We start from the raw sequence: 21,654 nt of genomic DNA on the forward strand, positions 1-21,654 counted from the left end.
TCTCCAGGCGTGGAGCTACGCTAGTCCACACATGTCATTTATTTATGTGAGTCATTGTCTTGATATCATCTGGTCTACTTGGGCAAGTAGCCCCCCATGCAAACATAAGTGTTTCCTGGAACGACAGACATGATCGTGACAGCTAAACTGATTGAAAAGATATTTCAGGAAAAATCCAGTAGGTGGCATAAATAAGCCGTGCATTTTTTGCAGTTTCACTTGTATACTTATGCCATTCTCCTCTTCCCTTCATTCATTCCTTATTTTAAACCTCCTTTAACTTACAGGAAAGCTGAAGTTTTGTCCCTCGGCTCTTAAAACACAGCTCCACAGGCAAAGTTTTGTATTCCAACTAGGCGATTTTCTTGACGCTTTCTGGCAGCGTATAGCTTTTTTTTCTTGATTGCTTCTTTTTGTTTATTTTGGTATTCATGCTTTGACAGTTTCTGTTTTCGGATTATACTCCTAGAACTGCTTGCACCACAGCAAAAGGTAAGGGTTTGTTCTTAGGAGGGGCAGATCTGAACCCAAATCTTGCCTTGAAATGCCCAGTATTTACAAGAGTTTAAAATCAGCCCTAGTGATGCCGTCTTGAACACTTCTCTGTGATACTGTAATAAAGTGTTGGCATCAGCAGCATTACTCAAGATCAATGAAATATGGTAAGCCACTGACAGCTTTTGCTAAACGTCCATTCAATCAAGCTGAAATCTTTCATTCAGATGTAAGATTTCAAGTGCTTCATTCTTCCTTGCTGCAAAAAATGTTTCTAGGGCATGGGGGCCTTTAGGGAGCCCCGATGTGCTACTTGCTCCTGTTCTCCTCAAACTCCTTTTTCCTTTGCTGTCTTGGTCTCGGGGGCTCATATTCAGAGTGAACAACTGAAGCAGTTTATAGCACTGCCACCACTTGGCTTGCTGCTAGTCCTCAGTGAGAGTTAGGAGAGTCCCTGGGGCGAGAGAGGGTCCACAGCCTCCCACCTGAGCTCAGGGGCATTTTTCTGCATCAGTCTGAAAAGCTGCTGTGCCCAGCTCCACTTGAAAAGGCCACTGGTTGTTGGCAAGGTGGGTCAAAATGTGTATGCTCTTCAGCACCCCCAGTTCACATTCGCTTCTCTTGGTGCAAATCAAGACCCGCTGGGAAGTTAAAGTGTGACACCCATCCAGGGGACCCTTCTCTAAAGGGTGCAAGAAGGGATGTTGTCAGGGGGCAGGAAACAGCGTCAGCTGTATCCCAAATTAGAGATCAGGCCTGCCACAGCAAGTGACACGCCTTAATGGCCATTGAAGTGGGAGTTTGATTCACCCTGTGCTTGCTGGTGTTCTCCTGACGTGTGGAACGGGAGCCTCCACTTCAGTAACTTCAGATGAGCTACAGCTGAGAACAGCCACTAGAGATTCTTGCCTGAGCAAACGCATGTTTGTTAGCAAGATACAAACTAGTCATAATCTAGAGTTTAACGGTTCAAATGTCTGGGTTATGGTAAAAATTATGTAAAAATCAGGACAAACCTGCCTGTAACAACAGTTGGCTCTTCCCCTTCATGGTTGTAAGCCCAGCCACTGGTGCTGGCCTCCAGTGCTCAATACAAACACAATTCACTGGAAACAAAATTCACTCTGTTACGTCATGCCAAGTACAGTCCAAAACCAAAGCAGTTTTCAAGTACAATGAAGCACATATAGAATGGAGATATTTAAAAAAAACGCGTTTGTCATGTCACCGCTGTGACTAGTTTTACTAGTAACAGGGATAAATAAAAGAAAAAATTACCATTTTTTCACTAACAGCTACATTCTCCATTTCCTCATTTGTTCACTGAAGTCGGAATAATTTCATTACAGATTTAAAGGCTGAAGAGAACACGCTCTCAGCTCCTCAGAAATTTCAATCATTGTTAATAATTGACCTCGATAGCTATTTGGAAGCATTATTAGGCCCGACTTATAAAATAGAAGTAAAAAAGTGAGTATGGGGAAACCACTGGATTGCTTCTTCTCAGTCTTCATTGTTCATTTTAGGCACACTTAAAAATTAATTGGATCCAGTGACTTAGAACATTGAAGCCTCTTGCATGACTCATTAAGCTGACATTTCTAACATTTGTAATTCATACTGTAAGAATGATAGAATCACATAAGCCATCCATACGTTCGAGCTCCTTCATCAGGGTAGGACTACTGCAGAGAATGCCCTTAGTTTTGAATATCATCATCAATTCAGCTCCAAGACATCTGTAATGGAGCTGAGTTTGATAGACTGCCAGAGTGTGAAAAACTAAGCTCCAGCCTCTTAAAAACAGGCAACACAATTAATTGCTACTTTTTTATTTATGGTCTTTAATCTTTTAATGGATACAGTTAAATTCTCACTTCATTGAGCAAGCCCATTGGTATTTAAAGGAACAAATAGATCATTTCAAATTATAAAGCACTTGTTTTATTACTTAGGCTGTCTTTTAAATTTTGCAAGTTTTTATTATTTTACATTCTTAATCTTCAGTAACCTGAAACTGCTGGAGCTCCATGATCGTAAGGGACAGTTTTGACTGAGGTAACTGAAGGGGCAGTTGTTGTTGTGTCGATTTATTGGCTATACAATTTATTTAGCTATTTGTGCATTATTATTTGTTACTCCTAATTCCAATGCTTGATATTGTTTTGTTACGTATTGTATGGTTACAACAGCTCCTTCTGAATTTATTTTTTTCTTTTTTATTTGAGCCTAAATAAATAGAAAGTACTAATAAATGGAAAGTACAGAATATTCTGCTCCCAGGGGTGTACATTTCATTTTGTGGGACTTCCCATTAAAATCAGTCAGTGTAGCACACGTGTCTAAGAGCGAAGTTTCGTGCTGCTCTTCCCCTATTTCTTCCCCCTTCCCGTGTGAAGTCTTGCAGATCCACTGAGGAGGTGCAGGGCAAGGGGGGCAGGGGTGTCAGAATTGCCTCCAGCAGCAGCTGAGCTCTTCCAAGTGTTTTAATCAAAATCAAATGACTGTTACTTAATCAGCCATGCTGTGAAATGACTTGATGTGAGCCGCTGACCTTTCCCATCTCCTAGGCTGAGAAAGAGGGTTTCTTTTCCCTGCTGGCCTGACTCCCTTCCACCGAAAGCTCTCCCGTTTCCCTCCAGTGCCCCGGAGCCCCCAGAGTAATTGGGTAGTCCAGAGGTGGTCCCCAAATGCTGCAGACAGAGTATTGGGTCTCCTCATCTTCCTGGGCTTCATGGGCTCATCCCTTTTTCATGCCAAGAATCCAGTTCGGAGTAAGGACCTGGGAGATCTGGGTCTCAGGAGACCTACAGCTCTCAAATATGGCTTTGCTTAGTCCTGTCAAGGTACAGATAATTAGAGCACTTAGTTGGCCTCCTTAGGTAACAGTTTTCTTCTCTCACTTGCACGTCGGTCAGCAGTGTCAGGTTGATGATCTCTGTACATCTTATTTGCACATTGGTTGATTAGGAGTAATTGAGTTCCTGGAATTCTATTGGCTAGAAGGTGCTAAGGAAGATGACACACTGTTGCAAATTATTTAAACTGTCAGGCTGTTAATTATAATTAGGCTGGCTTTGTCTAGACACTGAGATGCCTTGTCAGGTGATGGGAACATTGTGTGGAAACTAATTAGTCAGGCAGCTTAATTTTCTGTCATCTCTATGCAAACAGTGTCTTGTGGAGATGCCAGAATAAAGATGTTTTGAGCCCAGCTCAGCCATCCCAGCGAAATATTCACATTGACTGAGTAAAATCCTTTAAAATACCCTCAGAGTTTGAAATTGTAACAGATAACACACGGTAAGGTTGAGAACAGAGTAGCTGTGCTGCATAGTTGTTTAAGCTATTATTTTCTCTCATCTGTTTTTAAGAAATTAAGGCATGGAGATTGCCTTTTCACTACTGGAAGGCAGTTTCTGTGAATTCATAATGACGACGTCTTAGAAGACTGTTCATTAGGCACCTGAAGGTAAGCAGCGTACATTTCTAAAATTGCCCAAGGGTGTATTAACACAGTAGCCCACAACTCCTCTCTGTAGGCATTTACTGTGTTCTACCAGCTGAATGATACATACCTTAAATACCTGCTTGGATGCTCACTTACCAGATCACCCATCACCCTGGTGATGTTCTCATCCACTGGGTGAAGAACACATGCCTTAAATACCTTCCAGTAGCTATTTACTCTTACGCGCTTCAGTGAGGTGCCTCCTATTATCATTTTTTTAAAGCAAACTTCGGGAACAAAATGAAAATCACACCCACACCCCCATTTAAAAAAAAAAAAAAAAAAAAAAGAAAACCCAGTACTCACCTGGTCACATCATGACATCCCCCTTTCTTAAAATAGTAGCTGTTATGGACCCTGGCAATGTTGTTACAACGAATATCTTGCAATTACCTTTTCGTCCTATTCAAAGACGGTCTCTCAAAGCATTGCTATTATCAATATTAAGTTCTAGGGGGCACCACTTGACCACTCATGAAAGATGGTTAAAATAACTGATGTCCCAGACCAAGTCATACGAGATTGCACTGTTAATCATAGTTTATAAGTGGACCAATGAAGGTGGTGGTGGTTAGAGGGAGACAGTGTGGGTTCCAGCACTGGGATTTAGGAGTGCCCTGACCTCAAAATGCTGGTTAGTACAACCCTCCTTCTGGCAGGGGGCAGGAAAAGTGACTTCTACTCACTGCAGTGTGTTTTGATGTAATCAAAGCAGTGGGAAACACAACCTCATTACGGTGAGGGACTCATTAGGTTACTCACAATCGGAAACACTGGAGAGAAGTATAGGAAGCGGGGACAGAAGGATAGAAGAGTTGCCCTTTCTCCTTGCAAATGTGGACTCCCCAAAGCTTCATTTAAAGCCAAGGCTAAATTTCCACATGCAGCCTCCTCTCCACCTTTGCCCCATCAGCATCTCAAGAAGAAGACATGCGGCAGTTCAGGATGGCAACTTAGGCGTCCTTGTGCTGTGTTTTTGTTTAACATTGAGATCAACACACTCAGCTCTGCTCAGCCACAAAGAGGATCAAGTTTCCTGCCTGTGGAAGGCAATCAGCTATTTCAGGTACTTTCAGGCAGTCTGTCTTACCTTTCAGGTGAAAGTCTTCAGGACAGCTAGTTCCTCAGCTCAAGTATTTCTGTGCTGGAGCAGTGTGTCCAACCCAGCTTGTTTTCATGCCCCTCAGTAATAATGCATGCCAGCAGCAGACTGTGGGATCCCCTGGGCAGGCCCATGGTAGATGACAGCGTATTTTCCAGGTTTGGACCTGCCTTTGAAGAACCTTTCCTTTTAGGTTTGAAGAAAATAATACACAAACCTTTCTGCAGTTGGAAGAGAGTTTTGGCCTTAATCCTCAGCTGCTGTAAGTTAGGGCAAGTGTCCCTTTTGATTTGGCTGCAGGGGGGTGTGTGTGTGTGTTAGGGCAAGTGTCCCTTTTGATTTGGCTGCTGGTGTGTGTGTGTGTGTATCACACTTTAGCTGGAAACGGCACACCTGGACACCTGAAACATGTCTCCTGCGCCAGGATGCATGGCAGGTGACTCTGTTAGCATCCTCAAGAAAATCATCCTGTAATTCAAAGGAAGCTTTAATTCCTGGAGCAGAGGTAGATTTCAGAGCCTGGGTGGCCATCCTAATACCTTTCACTCTGGGGTAGACCAGTTCCTCACAAGCCAAAAAATGCTACCCATAGAGATTTCCTAGAAGGTAGTGTCAGGCTCCTGAACTTCTTCCATGCTGACGTGGTAGAAGACCTGTAGGGGTTTTGAAGTTTAGCACAGGTTTACATGGTGAGGATCCTTTCTCTGTCTATGGAGCTTACATTTCTGTCAGCAGTTGTTTTGCAGTGCTCATCACTTCTTCCAAAGGCAGTGCTATGGCACAGGCCACAGCGTTTTTCATCTCCTGACCCCAGATCTCAGGAGAATACTGCTGGGCCTCCTTGTAAGCACAAAACTTGGGTTGAAAGCAGTGGGCTACTAATTCGATGTTGTTAGTTAGAGAAAATAGCTATCTAAGACCAAGAGTTGCATACGTTGGCTTGTACTATGCCCTGCCCTGAAATGTCAGCAGCTGGAAGGGGGTTATTAAAAGAGGAAGAAAATGAATACCAGAATACTAAAAAAAAAAACAACAACAAAACAAACCGAAACCAACCAAACAAAAAAACCACAACAAACCCCAGTAACTAACTGCTCTGTCAGAGTCTGGTTATTCTGCGCTGCTTGCTCGCAGCTGTGTTGGGTTTATCCTGTCTGTAGAGGTCTCCCCGTTCCACAGAGCAGTGGAGGGAGGAGAGCCTGGACCTTGCTGAGGTGGGCTGAGCTCTCCAGCAGATCCACGGGGCGCGGTGGGAAGTCACTGGGTGGTTTTGTTTGCACAGCCTTATCTGTAGCATGTTTTCAGAAACTTACACACACACTTACCTGTTCATATAGCTACGTGTATCTCGTCTCCAACTCTTGACCCAATTCTGACCAAATATGAGTTGTTGTACGAGGGCCAGAATGGGCAATTAGCTTGTGACACAACACACAGAGGTGGTGACAAGCTCATATGCATTTAAAAAACTCACCTAGGCTTCCCGAGAACTAAACCCCCATTTTTTTTGCAGAACTAACCTGAAGAACTTTCTCACCTTCAGCTATATTTCTTTGTTTTACTGCCCCTTTGCAAATCATCTGTACAGCTTATTATTTCAGCAGTCACGTACTGTGGGATCTTTTCAATTCCTTATACACAGGATTTGTCTCTTAGCAAAACAGAAGTATCCTTTTAAACTTCTTCCTTATCTTCAGCTTCCAGCTTACGAAGAGCTGTTGTTGCTAGGTTGATGGTGGCAGTCTTTGGAGCTGTCTCCTTGCGGACACGCTGACTGTGAATGGTATCAAGTTGCATTGCATCTTCAGGGTCAGGTGCCTCTCTGCTCCATCTGAAGCGGACGGAAAAAGAAATACACTGACCGTTTTTTGCTCTCATCACACTGCTGGCTCTGGTCCGTTTTTGCTCTCATTGCACTGCCAACTCTTGTTTAATTCACTCTCTAGCAAGTTCTCTTACATTACGGATTTCTAACTTTCTCTCACTCCCACAAACTTATCTTATTTTTCCTCAGTTGTTTCAGTCTGATTTTCCTAAACCAAATCTCATTTTATTATCATCCTGTGTTTCTAATCTCTCTCAATCTCTTTGTGCAGCTGTTCCGCTCACACTCCTCCCAAATCAGCATCCACTGCAGAAGGCATTAACATGCTTCTTGCTCCTCCTGCTAGGCTAGTGATGCAGATTAAATCACCACAATAAAGGGCTTCTGTGCAGATGTATGTGGTTGGACTGGAAAATTCTCAAGATAAATTTGCAAGAACAAGTACACGGTGCGGGGGGAGCCATCTCCTGGGCTAGCCCCTGCCTGCTCCCACCTCCCCAATAACAAGGGGTTGTAAATCATAGAATCATAGAATTAGTGAGGTTGGAAGGGACCTTTAAGATCATCAAGTCCAACCGTTAACCTACCCTGATAAAAACACCACCACTTCTAATGGCTAGCTGGCTCTAAGTCTCGCTCACCCCTGGGACTGGAGAAAAGTTGCTCTTCTGGCCCCAGAAAATGCCCAAGAGCAATGCAGGAGCACCGCAGGAGACAGCAGGTGGCTTTTCATGCCTCAAAGAAAGGTGTGATACCATGGCCAGGAAGTAGAGAAGGATCTTTATTAAGCTGCCTCTTCGCTATGGCACACAAAAGAAAAGGCATATCTTCATCTCAGTGAAGTTAATGTGGCTGAGTGGTGAAGGACAGTATGACTAGGGGAACATAAGCTCCCCTTTCAGCTCTGCGGCGAGCCGAAGCTCTTAAGAACGCAGCAAGGGCTGTTTCTGCGGCAGTGGCTAAAGCCATTAAGTGAAAAACTAAAGAAAAAAAATACCAGTATGTCTCCTAGAAATCTCTCTTTGCTACTTCCATTGAGATTAGCACTTACAGATCATACAAAAGCACGCACACTGCTTTGAAAAAATGTTACCCCGTATGTTATCTAAGCAATAATCCTGCAAACGGCTGTAGTGGCGTTCAGAGGACATGGACATTGACTTCATCTATTCATGGCTGAATGTATTTAATAATATTCTGCTTAAGAGTGTAATGATGCCCTTATTTACAGGTCTATACTGTAGAGGTCGTTGAAGGGCAGTGTTGTTTAGCAAGAATTATTTAAAAGGCAATTTATCTTTGCTGGTGCTGGCTATGTTGGCTACCCAAACAGAAAATGCACCGACGTGGGTCCCAGTGAGAAGTGGCCAAGCGGAAAGACTACCACACATCGAGTGGCACAGGGCAAACAAACAAAGCACAGGTGGGTAAAATGATAAAGGGGAAAAAAAAGGTCCATCACGCTTGTCTCCCATGCTCCCTGCCACCCCATTGAAGGCCCCAGCTGAAGTGCCCACAGGAGGTACCAATTGCCTGAAGGTTCCCGTTTTCCCTGATTATCTCATTCCTGAGATCTCTTCAGGGATCATGCATGGGGTGGGTGGGTGGGAGGAAACATGCTTATCTTTTTCTTTTAGCAGGAAAAGCTGAAAGTGCATGCCATTAAAGAAGCAGAACACTTACAACAGAGGTTTTGAGTCACTGAAATAATTAATCACCTATAATAAAGAACCGTCTGATATATTGACCAATGTATACATACAGCCGAAAGGTAGTACTACTTCCAGCATGATTTACTCACGTGCTTTGTTCCCATTGCCTAAAAATCTGGCAGGAAAACAGGCATGCCACAAACAACTTCAAACTGGCTTCAAACTGGAAGAGCGGAGATTTAGATTAGATATTAGGAAGAAGTTTTTCACTGTGAGGGTGGTGAGGCACTAGAACAGGTTGCCCAGAGAAGCTGTGGAAGCCCCATCCCTGGAGGTGTTCAAGGCCAGGCTGGATGGGCCTTTGAGCAACCTGGTCTAGTGGGAGATGTCCCTGCCCATGGCAGGGGGGTGGAACTAGATGATCGTCAAGGTCCCTTCCAACCTAAACCATTCTATGTTTCTATGAACTTTAAGAAGTTGTTACAATCATCTTTGGAAAAAAAAAAATAATCTTGTAGCATTTTCTGCATAGTATCTTATACAGAGGTTCCCAAATATTCTTGCAGGTAGCATGCAGTTCTGCAACTCCTTAACAGCACTCTGCTGTCGAGTGGTACTTGTTGAGAGATGAGGTACTGATATGTTGGATGATGTCATATTAACCAAACAGGAAGTGGAGAACTGATGCAAAAAGAGAGCAACCAGCTCGTTCAGCTCTAACCAGGCACTTCTGTTCAGTGTATGCACACACAGAGACACAGCAGCCAAAATGAAGTGCAACAGGCAGGAACTTTTTAATTGACTTCCCTAGCCATTGCATCAGGCTGTGAGTAGTGAAGGCTAATAATTTCACCATAAACTAATAAGTTCCCAACTGAAATATGAAACAAACATGAATGTGGGTACCCCTTTCCTCTAATCTCATTGAGGCCATTTCTGAGCGTATTTAACGCAAAATCCTCCTTGCATGTTTTCCAGCGTTGTTCCTTGACCTCCTACCTCTGTCCCTTGTCCCACGTCGGGCTCAAGCATCCCTGTGTGAACTGAACATCTAAAAGCCTCTCTTTTTAGCGAAGAAATGCTTGCTCTTAATCTTTCATTCGATGGACTTGGATGCAGGCACAAGAGCTCCTAGGAAGGGATGAAGTTTGCAGACCCACATGCAGACACAGAGCCCAGTGAAGAGGGCTGCTCGCTGCCGCAGCAGGAGTGCGAATGCTGTTTCAGCCAGCTCTGCTGCTGCCTTTCAAAGGCAGGAGGACATCTGTAGCCTTTGGGCCACTTCCATCCCAGCAAACAGAGCCCGTCCCATGTGTCAGGGATCGACGCCAAGGCTTGCATTAGTCACACCATGGCTGAACTGGACCCAGAGCAGCCAGACTTCTCAGCCAAAAGCATGAGACACCAGGAGAAACAGACATAAAAGTTATTTCAAGAATAACTTGAGTTCTTCCAGCTGTATCAAGAAGATAAAACCTCTGAAAATACATCTTGCAAAAATGCCGTCTTCAGTCATTGCATTTAGATCAATATTGTGTTGGCTAGTTTCCATAATTTTAAAACTCGGTACCAGTAACCCTCGCCTCTTATCTCTTAAGGGTGATCATAAGTGGCAGCTTCACTTAATGTATGACAGCGTAACTGGAAAAAGACAGTGACGTATTTTACAATCTTGAAAAAGTGCCAGAGCTTCTATATATTCACTGACAGTCGGAGTTCAGAGTGACGACAATATCATGCTCGGATATACTGAGAGTCAATCATTACCTGATCTGAACTGAAAAACAAATGCCGGGGAGAGTGTGTAGGGGGAGCTCAGTTCAGAGCTGGTATGCATGGTAAACCCCTTAATCCCAGCACCTGTGATAAATGCTATCCAGCATTAGCAGGTGGAATTAAACTTGGCTTGCAGAGGGCATTGGTGGGTACAAACGCTTTTGGGAACCTCTTAACTATTTCCTGGGGAAGGGCCTGACTTCCAGTGTGAACTGCTTCAGGTGTCAACCTCTCAGAGACAGGAGGGCTGTCCAAGAGAACTAAATGCTAAGGAAGTAATTCTTCTTCTTTTTTTTTTTTTTTTTTAACTGCTCAATTCATTAAGTCTTCCCTAATAGAATTTTAGGCCAGAAATGACATTCACTGACTTGGGTAAAAAAGTCACTTTGTTCTGTACTTTTCACCTACATCCACTAACACATGCAAAGTTTTGGTTGCTTTTGGCGATCTTCCTGACATGGCATACCACAATGGCCTACTTCACCATACAGCTAAAACTGGGGGCACTTTGCTTTATTAGGCATTTTAACAGAGGACAATGAGCTTTTGGGAAGAAACTGAACATTGCACAGAAATGCTGAGTTCGCAGCTTCATCTAATATTTTCTGAACTCTAGGAGGCCAGTTCTGGGTCAACCCTTTTGCTTACCAGGAAAATGGTACCTAAATAAATCCATGAACTCTGAGTTGCATAACCTGACTCTTGCATGCTGTTGGAAGGGTCAGGTTCCTCCCCAGACTTCTGCCAGTCAAGGCCCCTAGAGAGAAATGCGATCCCTTAGAAAGTGTTAACCCCTGATGTGTTGGTTTCTAATATTCCCTACAGGAGAAAATAAAAAAAAAAAAAAAAAAGAAGAAAAAAAGGAAGGAATGTTTATTTCCACATTCCTCTTCCTATGCTTTTTTCCAGGTTAAAAAAAAAAAAACCAAACAAAAAAAACCCCAAAAACCAACAAGGTATTAAAGTACATTTGGTGACTCTCCATGTGTCATTAGTCACTTAAACCACTGGACTAGTTTTTTTAATCCTTTCTGCAATAGTTGCACAGCCAGGACTCCCATGGCACCCAGGACTCCCATTGATTTGTGGAGGGAGAGACAGGGACCTGTGCCAACCCAGAAAATAACAGTCACGGCTCTCTGCTCTGAAAAGCTTAATTCACAGGCGTTTCACTTTTTTTTTTTTCCCCCCTCAAGCTACAAGTATGTACAAATACACGTGTGCAAATGAAGCACAGCAGCTAGGCAGTAGTACAGCAACAAAGATCACTGTTTAAAAAACTATTCTTGGGGCAAAGATCCATTGGACATGTTACTAATTAAGATATCTCCTACAGCAATACAGTGGCAGTACTGAAGAGGACATTACCAGACAGCTCAGCATAGTCTTTAAAAAAGTCAGACTTTGGAACACAATCTACAGGCTTTAAAACTGCTGTTTTAAATAGAATCACACAATATCTCAAGTTGGAAAGGACCCATAATGATCATCAAGTACCACTCCCTGCTTCTTGCAGGACTACCAGAAACCACTGCCATGAGATTTAAACCAGAGTTAAAGGTATGATTAATAACTTCCTTAAGAAAGCACAACTAGACTGTTTTTGGTTAAACCAGTGCTAAATAAAAGTTACATTCTTGGTAAAACTGAAAGTAGAAACATGTCCATGGCCCAAATTCTCTGCTGGTGATATGATGTCTCTCCACTAGACAAGAATTTATTCCATTAGATACAGGCAAGCATGTATAAGTAAGTGAACCAGATTTCCTGTAAAATTAGAACAAGTTCTGGAGGGAGATTAAATCAGTCATCCTTTTTCTCCATTTCATCAGCTTGATTTGTTTAACTCCAGCACTGTGCGTATTTTAAACTCATAAAGACAAGAACAGATTATCATGACTTTGCTTTCCAGACAGTTGTTTGAACTGCGGCAAGAGGTGGCAAATCAACAAATCTGAAAATGAAACAAAAGCCACTCTTGCCATGCCTAAGGTGAGGAGATCCAACTTGCACCAATTCTGCTGAGCGAGAAACCCACACAGCTCCTGAGTGAATGAGGAATTTATTGGGAAGCCTGTGCTGGTGTCAGGCACTGCGTGTGACTACGTCTCAGGTCATCAGGTGGATGCGCGTGTGGGTAACAGCTCTGCTCCCTCCTACACAGGACAGCCTGCACCCACCCTCTCTGACTGAGCACGGCTGGCAAAGTGACGCTTTCCTTCTGTTTAATTTTTTACAGCTACTGCTGCTGCTTGCCATCAGTCTGGTATCACCTTATTTTCACAGTAATTTGGCAAGTTGGTGACTTACCTCTTAAACTAGTAGGTAGGACCCAGATGAGACAGCATCCACACAAAATTAGATGCCAACTGAAGACTGAGAGGAAAAGTTGGCCAGAGGTGTGCAATAGTAAAAACTGACTGACCTCAAGGCTGGGGACTTCTTCAGAACTGCTATGTGAAGACATGTGTCGCCCCAGCACAGAGACTCCACCTGCCCTTTGCCCAGGGGACACTGCGTAGTGCTGGGGTTCCAGCCTGGCTCTGGTATCACCCCATACCTGACAGAGCTTACAGTAACTTCACGCAGTCCAAGCCACCAAGTCCACGTAGGCCAAGGGACTATGAAGGAAAAGCTGTTTGATAAGGATTTAGGGAGGGAAGGAAGAAGGACACAGAGGAAAGGAAGTGTATAGGTCCCTTGAAGGAAGGCACTGAAGTGTTTCTCTGTCTCATCAGGTAGGTCTCGAACTGACAAGGACACAGAGGCACTAGCTTAGGACTTGCTACAGTGCTGTCTAAAAAAGCACCCCCTTCACCAAGTTGCCAGGCTTGTTTGGAAGATAAAGCTCAAAGGCTTTTGTGTTTCAGTTGGTAACCACTTTGAAGAGAGGTAGGTCAGACTGCTGGAACCACCACCCTTTGGTGCCTCCCCGTGATGCTGCACATGGCTGAGGGAGAGGCCACTTCTCTCCCACACAGCAGGGTCCAACCTTTGCAGCAAGTGCAAGACCAGCGAAGGCTGACCATCCCGGGCAAAGCTTTTTACTCTGCCACTCAGCAGGGAAAAGCTAGTCTGGGCACTGATGCTGTTTGCATGAGCAGCCCCCAAGGGTTGAGCTATTTGGTCCTCCCTGCCTTGACTTACCAATCTGTCCTGTTTTGCCTCTGCAGTTGTAACCTCCAGCATTATCTGGGTGATGACAAATCACACGTAAAACAGGAGAGGAGTAAAACAGCATAATGAAATTTTATTCTGAAAATATGGCAAGAGTCTAAGGCACTTCAAACATTTCAATACACATGACTAAAGTGAATGTGACAAGGTAATAGCATTCCATAAATATGCACCAAGAACTACGCTCAGTTCCACTCAAGGGGAATATACAGCTGGTACCTCTAATTTTACTCTCCAATAAACATGTATGGAGCTTATAGACTGACACAGTTAATAAAAATATGGTAACAGGACATGTAATTCTTCATGTAGTTTTTAATTATTAAGGAATATAAAATGTTGAAAATACTGTGCGAGTTAATTTTATAGATACTAGTATCTTTCATATAAAAAGTTATACATTATCCCCAATTAGCAACAACTTATTTAGCGAACGTCAGACCTGACAAGAGACTCTATCCCCAATACCTACCCACTCACCCACCAGCTCAAGATCCACGGAGCTGACTATATAAAGCAACTGCAACTTCTGAATTTCAACGTAATTAAAAACATCAAAATCATGTTGGAATGAAATTTACGAAAAGGTTACTGTGATAAAGTCTAGGCACAGTAAATATAAGTACGTTTTAGAATGACTAAAAACAAGCTACCGGGACACCCCTTCATGGCTAGCTTTAGAAGTCTGAGGCTGCACATAACATAGGAAAGGATAATCTACAGCAAAGAAAAACAGGATGTATGCCAGTGTACGGAAAGACGAGCAGGTGAGCAAAAGAACAGTTCTGGCTAAGGTTCTCAGCTGAGCACTACTTAACTATACGCTTGCTTCAAGTTTACAGTTTTCTATCTTTAGCACTAGATCTCTGCTTTCACTTTGCTGGTGAGTTCAGGCACAAGACAATTACATTCAGTATCTGTCTCAGTAAAACAGTAACATTTAGCAGCTTAAAGATGGCATAGAGATTTTTACAGATATTCATGCACTACTACTCAAATGTGGCTCTGTGGGTGGGACCAGGAGATGTCTTTCTGCTAAGCCTAGGAGTGCCCTAGAATAGAGGAAAGAACAATTAATCCAAGGGAAATTATTCCAGCCAGCCGAACGAGAACACAGCACTCAGAGGCACTCTGTTCAATCCCTTGCCTTTAATTGCACAGATTAATCTTTCTTTTTTTTTTTTTTTTTTTGTTCTTTTTAGGAAGAACAGTGCCAGCTATCATACAGCCTACTGAGAGTGCATGTTGTTTAGACAGTGAAATGTTTAGCAGCAGTTTATCAAAAGGGTGAGTCGGGGCTTGATGGTGGATATTTGCCAGAATGCCTAGGACAGCTGTAACCCCAGAAACAGCTGTGTTTTGGTGACCAGGTCAATAATTAGCATTACGATGATGCAACAGCACCTCTGCACACTAGCCAGTCAGTGAACCTTGCTAGTGTGCTATCTTCACCCCTAGATAAAAGGGAGGAGATATCCTTCAGCCAGACTTCAGCCTTCTGTAGATAACCTGTATTTAAAATGTACATTCCACTTATCAGCATAAAAATTATCCCGTGAATAAACTTGAAAATTCATGGGCTCTACAGCCGTACAGCTGCCAGGGGTGGTGGTATCTTTTTTTTTCATGTTTTACTATTATGTTAAATATTATGTTAAATAGCAGCAAGTTAAAATGTAAAATGAAGGAGGTTGTGTACTAACCGGTGACTGAGTTTTGGAAAAGTTGACATGGGCATAAAGGAGAACCGCTATGTCCTTATGTCCAGCTTCCAGGGCTATCGAAAGTGCTGTGCTGCCATCCTGAGAGGAGAAAGGAAGGAATAAGAGAATTAGTGCTTATGAGCATTAACAGACCTCTTAAAAGCCCCATCAGCCCACTGAGAAGGGAAGTTACGAAGTGGAGGCCCCACTGCTCAGTTGGGTTAATTTAGAGTCTTGTTTAATTTCTTTTATTATAATTAAGTGACAATAAGCCTTGCACTGCTGTTTTATGAGGCAGTCCAATTGTCAGAGGCCTCATAATTTCTCTCAATGAGGAGTCTTGATTATTGCTGAGGAAGAATGAGCACGCCGTTATCACTATAACGTTACATGTAGTGCTGTGTAAGACCAGTGATTTCAGAAGATTGGTCTGTCTGAGAGAAACTACAATGTCAGTAAGGAGTGGAAGAGAACATAAGGGAGGGATAAATGCTAATCAGATATTATGATAATTGCTGTGTTATAATGATAATTGTTGTGTTATAGCTCCCATTAACACTAAGAGCAGTTGCATTCATAATTCCAAATGCTCCTTGATGGAAGCCTAACTACAACCAAATGGGACCTTCCTGGTCGAATACTGTCACCTCCGTTTCTCAGAAGATAACTGCTTTCAGAAACCATAGCTGTAGAGGCTGCTAGAAGCAAAGACTGCTTTTGCCTAAAGGGTAATATATTGACCTGCTGTTTTCCCTTTAGACTCTGCTTGGTCCAGGAAGACGCAGATGTCAGACAACCTGTGATGCGAACCTCTGAGCTGTCAGAGGTGCACACTTGTGTGAAGCTGCCACATCCCCAACTCTGCCTTCCTTGCTTCTTTCCTTTCCTGAAAACGATGCATCACATGGCTACAAGGCCCTGCTCTCCGGTGGTGTCTGAAGTACAAGGCAGGCAGCTACAATCTTGGCACAAATCTCACAGTGGCTTGCTGGTCCACTGCCTGGCTTTTGGCTCTTAGGCACAGAAGTTTCCACAATAATGCTGTTATTTGATATGTCCTCTTATAGGGATCGCCTCTTATGTTGGCTCTCTGAATCGTGCACGTTTTCCAGCTGCTGTTGTTGCACTGGTATTAGAGACATCGGCACCAGTTTAAGGAAACTGTAAACCCTTTTTCCAGCATGGGACGCAATGGACAGCATCCAAGTGAAAAGTCTTCTTATGAGACTACAGAGAGCAATTAGACATAAATCTTAATTGTCCTGAGCAGACAGGGAGCTAGAAGAGCTGTCCACTACAGTGCAACATAATGCACTACAAATGAACAAAAAATACTCCACGGTCAACACCAAAAAAAGCCAAGTTCTTAAAGAGAGGTGCTCAATCACTCTCAGAGTGGCACGTATCAGTAGGATGAAGCTCAGCTTCTACTGACCATGCTGACTGGAAAAGCATCACTGTCACATTCAGAATAACTAGGGGAACACTAAAAATCTCATAATCTCACAACACAGACAAACCCGTTATAGAATCAGTAAGCAGCAGACAAGCTGTGCTTGGCAAACAATATCAAAGTGCCTACAGGAACAGTTAAGTGCCATGTCCCCATAAAGACTTTAATTATTGACTTGGTGATTAATAGCGCTAACAGCATCCAGGCTGCAGTAACCTAGATTGGCTCCCAAAGGGTTTGTTACACTGAGGCCTTCTTATGTTTTCCCCTCAGGCCAGCTGTTACACACCGCTGGCACCATCGGGCAACGGAGCCGGCTCCTGCAGCAGGTGAGCGAATGAACAGAAATGATGTCTCTGCCTTTCTGCAGAGCTTCAACAAATCACCACCCACTGCCCTCCCAAATCCCAACCCCAGGCTCCATTTCAGTGCTCAGTAGGTGCAAGCAACAAGAATAGGGAATGTAACCAATAACCGATGTCGTTAACAAGAACGCAGTACTGGCAAGAAACCAGCTAAGTCAACCTTTTCAAGCTTGAGAAGTCTACAGATCGAATTGTCTGCTGACAGCGTAGGCTGCAACAATCCCTGCAAACAAGAAATACGCAAGTGTCTTGCTTGGCACTGAAGTCACAGCCTGTATCCATTTATTGTCCGGACAACGTAGCTTAATGCCCAAGACCAAACCTGTACTCTCAAAAGTCCTGGTGTAGATACCATGTGAACACCCCGTGAAGAGAACTGTGGGGCTGTTTGCCACGGACAAAGACATGCACACAGCAATGCTGTTAAGTCACCTGACAAGGTCCTAACTGAAAACTGGAAGAATCCTGGGAAAGGGGGAAGGAATGTGAGAAGGGAAGTTGTTTCACCATGAGCTAGCAAATGGTTTCTCTCTTCTGGCCACTGCACACCTACAGCTAACCACAAAAATAGCTACTGGCTACGTCTGTTAGAAAAGCAGAGATACTAGCCAAATAATCACAGCGCTTGGTACCACTAAGCAGAGGATTCATGCATTTGGTACTTTGGCGCTGTGAGTCAGAGATTCATGTAAGCAGACTTCAGTAGCTTTCCACTGCAATAAAAAAATTAGAAAAACATTCCGGAGTGGAGAAGGTGTCGGATGAAACGCTATTTGGAAAGGCAACTCACATTGTCCTCCAGGGTGCCATTACACCCAGGCTGAGCCAGCAGAAGTTTGACAATCTCTACATGTCCGTGTTCACTAGCGCACATCAGTGCTGTAGAGCCTTCGTCATCCTGGATATTGACGTCAGCACCACAGGCCAGTAAAGCTTTAACCATGTCTATCCGCCCATGACTCACAGCTAGCATCAGTGCGGTCTGACCAGCCTGTATGGAAAGAAGAAGAAAACCTAAATCACCACACAGACAATCAGTGACGAGGCATGCACACTTATTTTTTTGGCACTGTGCTGCTTCTGGGGTGGGAAAAAAAAAGATTGTTATTTTATACAGCACTCTCAAAGCTCTGCTTGCCATTACTTAAATACCTTTTAGGCATAATACATCCCACATTCACATAGCTATTTATTAAATTAAGGGAAGATAACGGATCTATTTCCAGACATCTGGAGTTCCTTGGAAGGAGCCAAATGGTAAAGAATTTGTAAATGCCTCCTAAAATTCAGTAACGGTTCTTTCATATAATATTCAATCTTCATTTTTAGAAGAGACTCAGACCTGAGGCTCAACTGTTCTTCCACGGCTCCATTTTGTGCACAGCAATCAAAAACATACACACAAACACCAAAGACCGCAGCGGGTGAGAGTGAACGAGTGAAAAGCTGAACCGACGGAGCAGGGGTGGGAATGTGGAAGGAAAGATAAAAAGCCACAGGAGTGGGAATGGTGTCTCATGAACCGTTTGACTGACCTGGCTGGCTTTAGCATTCACGTCCCCACAGCTGAACAGTTCCTCCACTATCCTCATGTCCTTCTCCGCTTCCACAGCTGCAAGCGCAGCAAGCATGATGGGGGTATAGCCGGCCTTGTTCTGATGATTTACATTACAGACATCTGCAGAGGGATGAGATAATTTCTTTGGAAAGCAGGAACCCAAAAAGCAGCAATTGTGCTAATGAACTGAATAAACTGTTAGTAGAGCAGCCTATAAAAAGAAAAGGCAGCAATTGCTGTCATAATGGAAGCAATTCAAGGGAAAGTGGAGAAGAAAAAAAAATAAACAGGGGTGCTCTTGAGCCTGAGGAAGAAAAGGATTCTCTTCTACTATGCGTGCAACACAAGGGAGAGCACAAAGCCATTTTGTATGTCATCATTTAGGGCCTTCTTTGTGCGCTTTTTTTTTCTTTTGTGGAAAGCGGTCTGAAATTTGACATGACCATTGGGGTCATGGGTCCGAACCCCAGGAATACCATCCGGAGAGTCTTTAAGCTCCTCTCCTGAGGGAATCCACCCCGCAAAACAAAAATGGCTCAGCAACACTGACAGTGGAAAAGCTGTTTCTCCTCAGCACAGTTTCCTGTAATTGGTGTTATTTTGAAGCGTACTTTGACATGTTTTGGAGCTGCAGAAAAAACCCTTTCAATTAAAAGACTGTTTCCAGCTCTCTGGAGTATCTGACTGTGAACAAAAGTACTCTGGGAACAAATACAGTCGAGTCCTCTGACTAGTGCAGCAGCTGACCAGAGTTCTCCTTTTCATTCATGTCTAACCTGCAATCTGTCTCTGTTCCCAAAATTCTGCAGAAATCCAGCTGGGCTTATTAGTTTACCAGGCAGCAGGGCCTTCAGTGTGCTCATCGTATTGGAAAGCAAGGACTCAGACTTGCATAAACAATGTCTCTAGATTTGGGGTTAAATTGCACCACAAATATCTTAACAAGCAAAAGTATTTCAGGAAATTCTTCTCAGATTTGTTGCCAAAGGCTTTTTTTTTTTCATTAAGCGAAACGAACATTACAGAAGCAGTACGAGTGCAGATGTAAGAAAACATACATTTTTTCATGTTCCATAGACATCACCTGTGCTACCTCATAGCTACCTGTAGCCCAACCTTACTTTCAGAAGTCACTTCTGGGAAGCCACAGACCGTGACACTCTGCTACATGCATTACTTCATGAGTAATGACTAATTATCGGAAGTGATGCTCTCCTGTGCGGACTAGACTAGTTCAGCAGAGGTGTGTTTTCTGAGGTCACACTTTAGCTTCTTTTCTATATGGCTAACGAGCAGAGCTGTTTTCCTATTTGTCCTCTTCATAACACTGCACGGTGATAAAGAGGAGCCTCTTGTCTCATCTGCTCTTCCCACCAAACACACAGACATGGAGTTCTTGGACCAAGAATCTGCCTGTGATATAACCACATCGCAAAGCTGATTGTAGTGACCATTTAGACACGGTCCAGAGGGAGACTGTCTAAACCTGAAGGAATTTGCCTGTTTGCAAATATCTGCCAAGCGCTGGCACGCGCAGCGCGCTCCCGCACACCTGGCACTAGCCACGGTTGTTGGGTTTTACAGTCAAAACCCACTGTCTTTGTAGGAACACACCTGACTTCCAGCAGCAGATGAGCGCGCTCATGCTACCCTGAGACACCCAGGGAAGCGGAGGGGCAGCTTCCTCCCACCGCTGGGCTGCAGAGCCAGCCTGCTGCATTTCACTGTGCTCCTGACATTCCCCGCATTCCCCCGCTGTGACTCACTCTTCCCAACAGGCTGCCTTCAAACAGCACCAGAGATTTCAAAGCACCCGCTTTCCTGCCGAGGAAGCCTTTGCAGTCACAGAGGTGCCAGGTTATCAAAGCTGAGATTTGTATCATTAATATCCTTGTTCATCTGATGTTGCCCTTCTGGATTTATAAATATTGCTAGGCTTACACGCCAGCCATGTCGCTGGCCTAGTCAAGCTTCACAACCAACCGTGACAGGTTTTTTAAATAGTTTATGGAAAGAAACCTCAGTCAGGGAGTAAACTAGGCTTAAACACATCACATCCTGCCTGGGACCAGCTCCAACATGTGACAACTTCTGCCTTCTGGCTTAGCACACGTAAGGAGCAGATGCTCTGGAGTCTCCCCTCTGCCACTAACCTCTCTGCATGTGTGTGGCAAGGGGATTGAGAGAAGAAAGCAGCAACAAAAGCAACTAAACGAAGCGTCACCACATTGCTCATGCATCAGGGAAATGCTCCTGTATAGCAGAATGCCACATTGTTCCAGTTTCTCAGGAGAGAAACAGATCTGTCAAGGCGGTGGCCAGAAAAAGCTTCTGTACTGCTCTAATAAGATAAAGCTAGACTATCTTAAGTGTTTAACACAGATGTTTATACCTGAATGAATCTTCCTCCACCAGCACCCTACCTTTGGCTGAGCAGCAGCTGCACCGCCTCCAGAGAAAACTGCTGGAGGCTGGTGCTGCTGAACCTGAACTACAGTCCAAGAATCAGGGATCTATCTACCTGTCCCAAACACCTGTCAACTCTGTATATAATTTACTTGAGTGTTTTTGTAACTTCTTCAAGAGCCATCACCATCACCTCCGAAGCTAGCACTAAAACCATGGATTCTAGACTACCCAAAGTGAGCCACCATGTAACAAGTTAAAACAGCTGCTGAGGAAGCCCAAACTTGACCTCTCACTCATCAAGAATTCCACCTGTGGACTTCAAAAGCCAAAGATAATTAAAAAAAATATGCAAACAAGTCAACCTACTTGCATCCAGAAGAAGCTTTACAATTTCAAAGTTAGAATGTGAGACACTGTAATGCAGAGCAGTGTTTCCATTTCCATCTGCCATATTGATGATATGTCTGAGGACAGCAGGAGAAATCTCTTCGAAAGCAGTTATGTAGTCTCCAACCATTTCAGGGACAGCCGACTTCTGACTTGAGACACGAAACCACTCGTGCTGGATGGTATTTAAACAAAACCTCTGCCAAAACCAAGACACAAAAATTTACATATGGGCAATCTA

At 43.7% G+C, this 21,654-nt stretch overlaps 1 protein-coding gene across 2 annotated transcripts in view; it reads right to left on the bottom strand.

The window, feature by feature from the left end:
* Positions 1–13,609: 13,609 nt before the first annotated feature.
* KANK1 (KN motif and ankyrin repeat domains 1) overlaps positions 13,610–21,654 on the bottom strand; it is a 28,975-nt gene continuing 20,930 nt past the window's right edge. Inside the window, exons 6-10 of one of the 2 annotated variants that reach the window (XM_082497764.1) lie at positions 21,393–21,612; positions 18,595–18,737; positions 17,850–18,050; positions 15,242–15,340; positions 13,610–14,590 (exon numbers count right to left, since the gene is read on the bottom strand). In XM_082497764.1, the coding sequence (XP_082353890.1) occupies positions 14,528–14,590; positions 15,242–15,340; positions 17,850–18,050; positions 18,595–18,737; positions 21,393–21,612 (726 nt within the window). In that variant the 3' untranslated portion in view covers positions 13,610–14,527. Of the gene's footprint in view, positions 15,048–15,241; positions 15,341–17,849; positions 18,051–18,594; positions 18,738–21,392; positions 21,613–21,654 lie in introns of both variants that reach the window. The other variant, XM_082497763.1, reaches the window with a different exon arrangement.

The sequence above is a fragment of the Vanellus vanellus genome (assembly GCF_965231255.1).
Source record: "Vanellus vanellus genome assembly, chromosome: Z".
NCBI lineage: Eukaryota > Metazoa > Chordata > Aves > Charadriiformes > Charadriidae > Vanellus > Vanellus vanellus.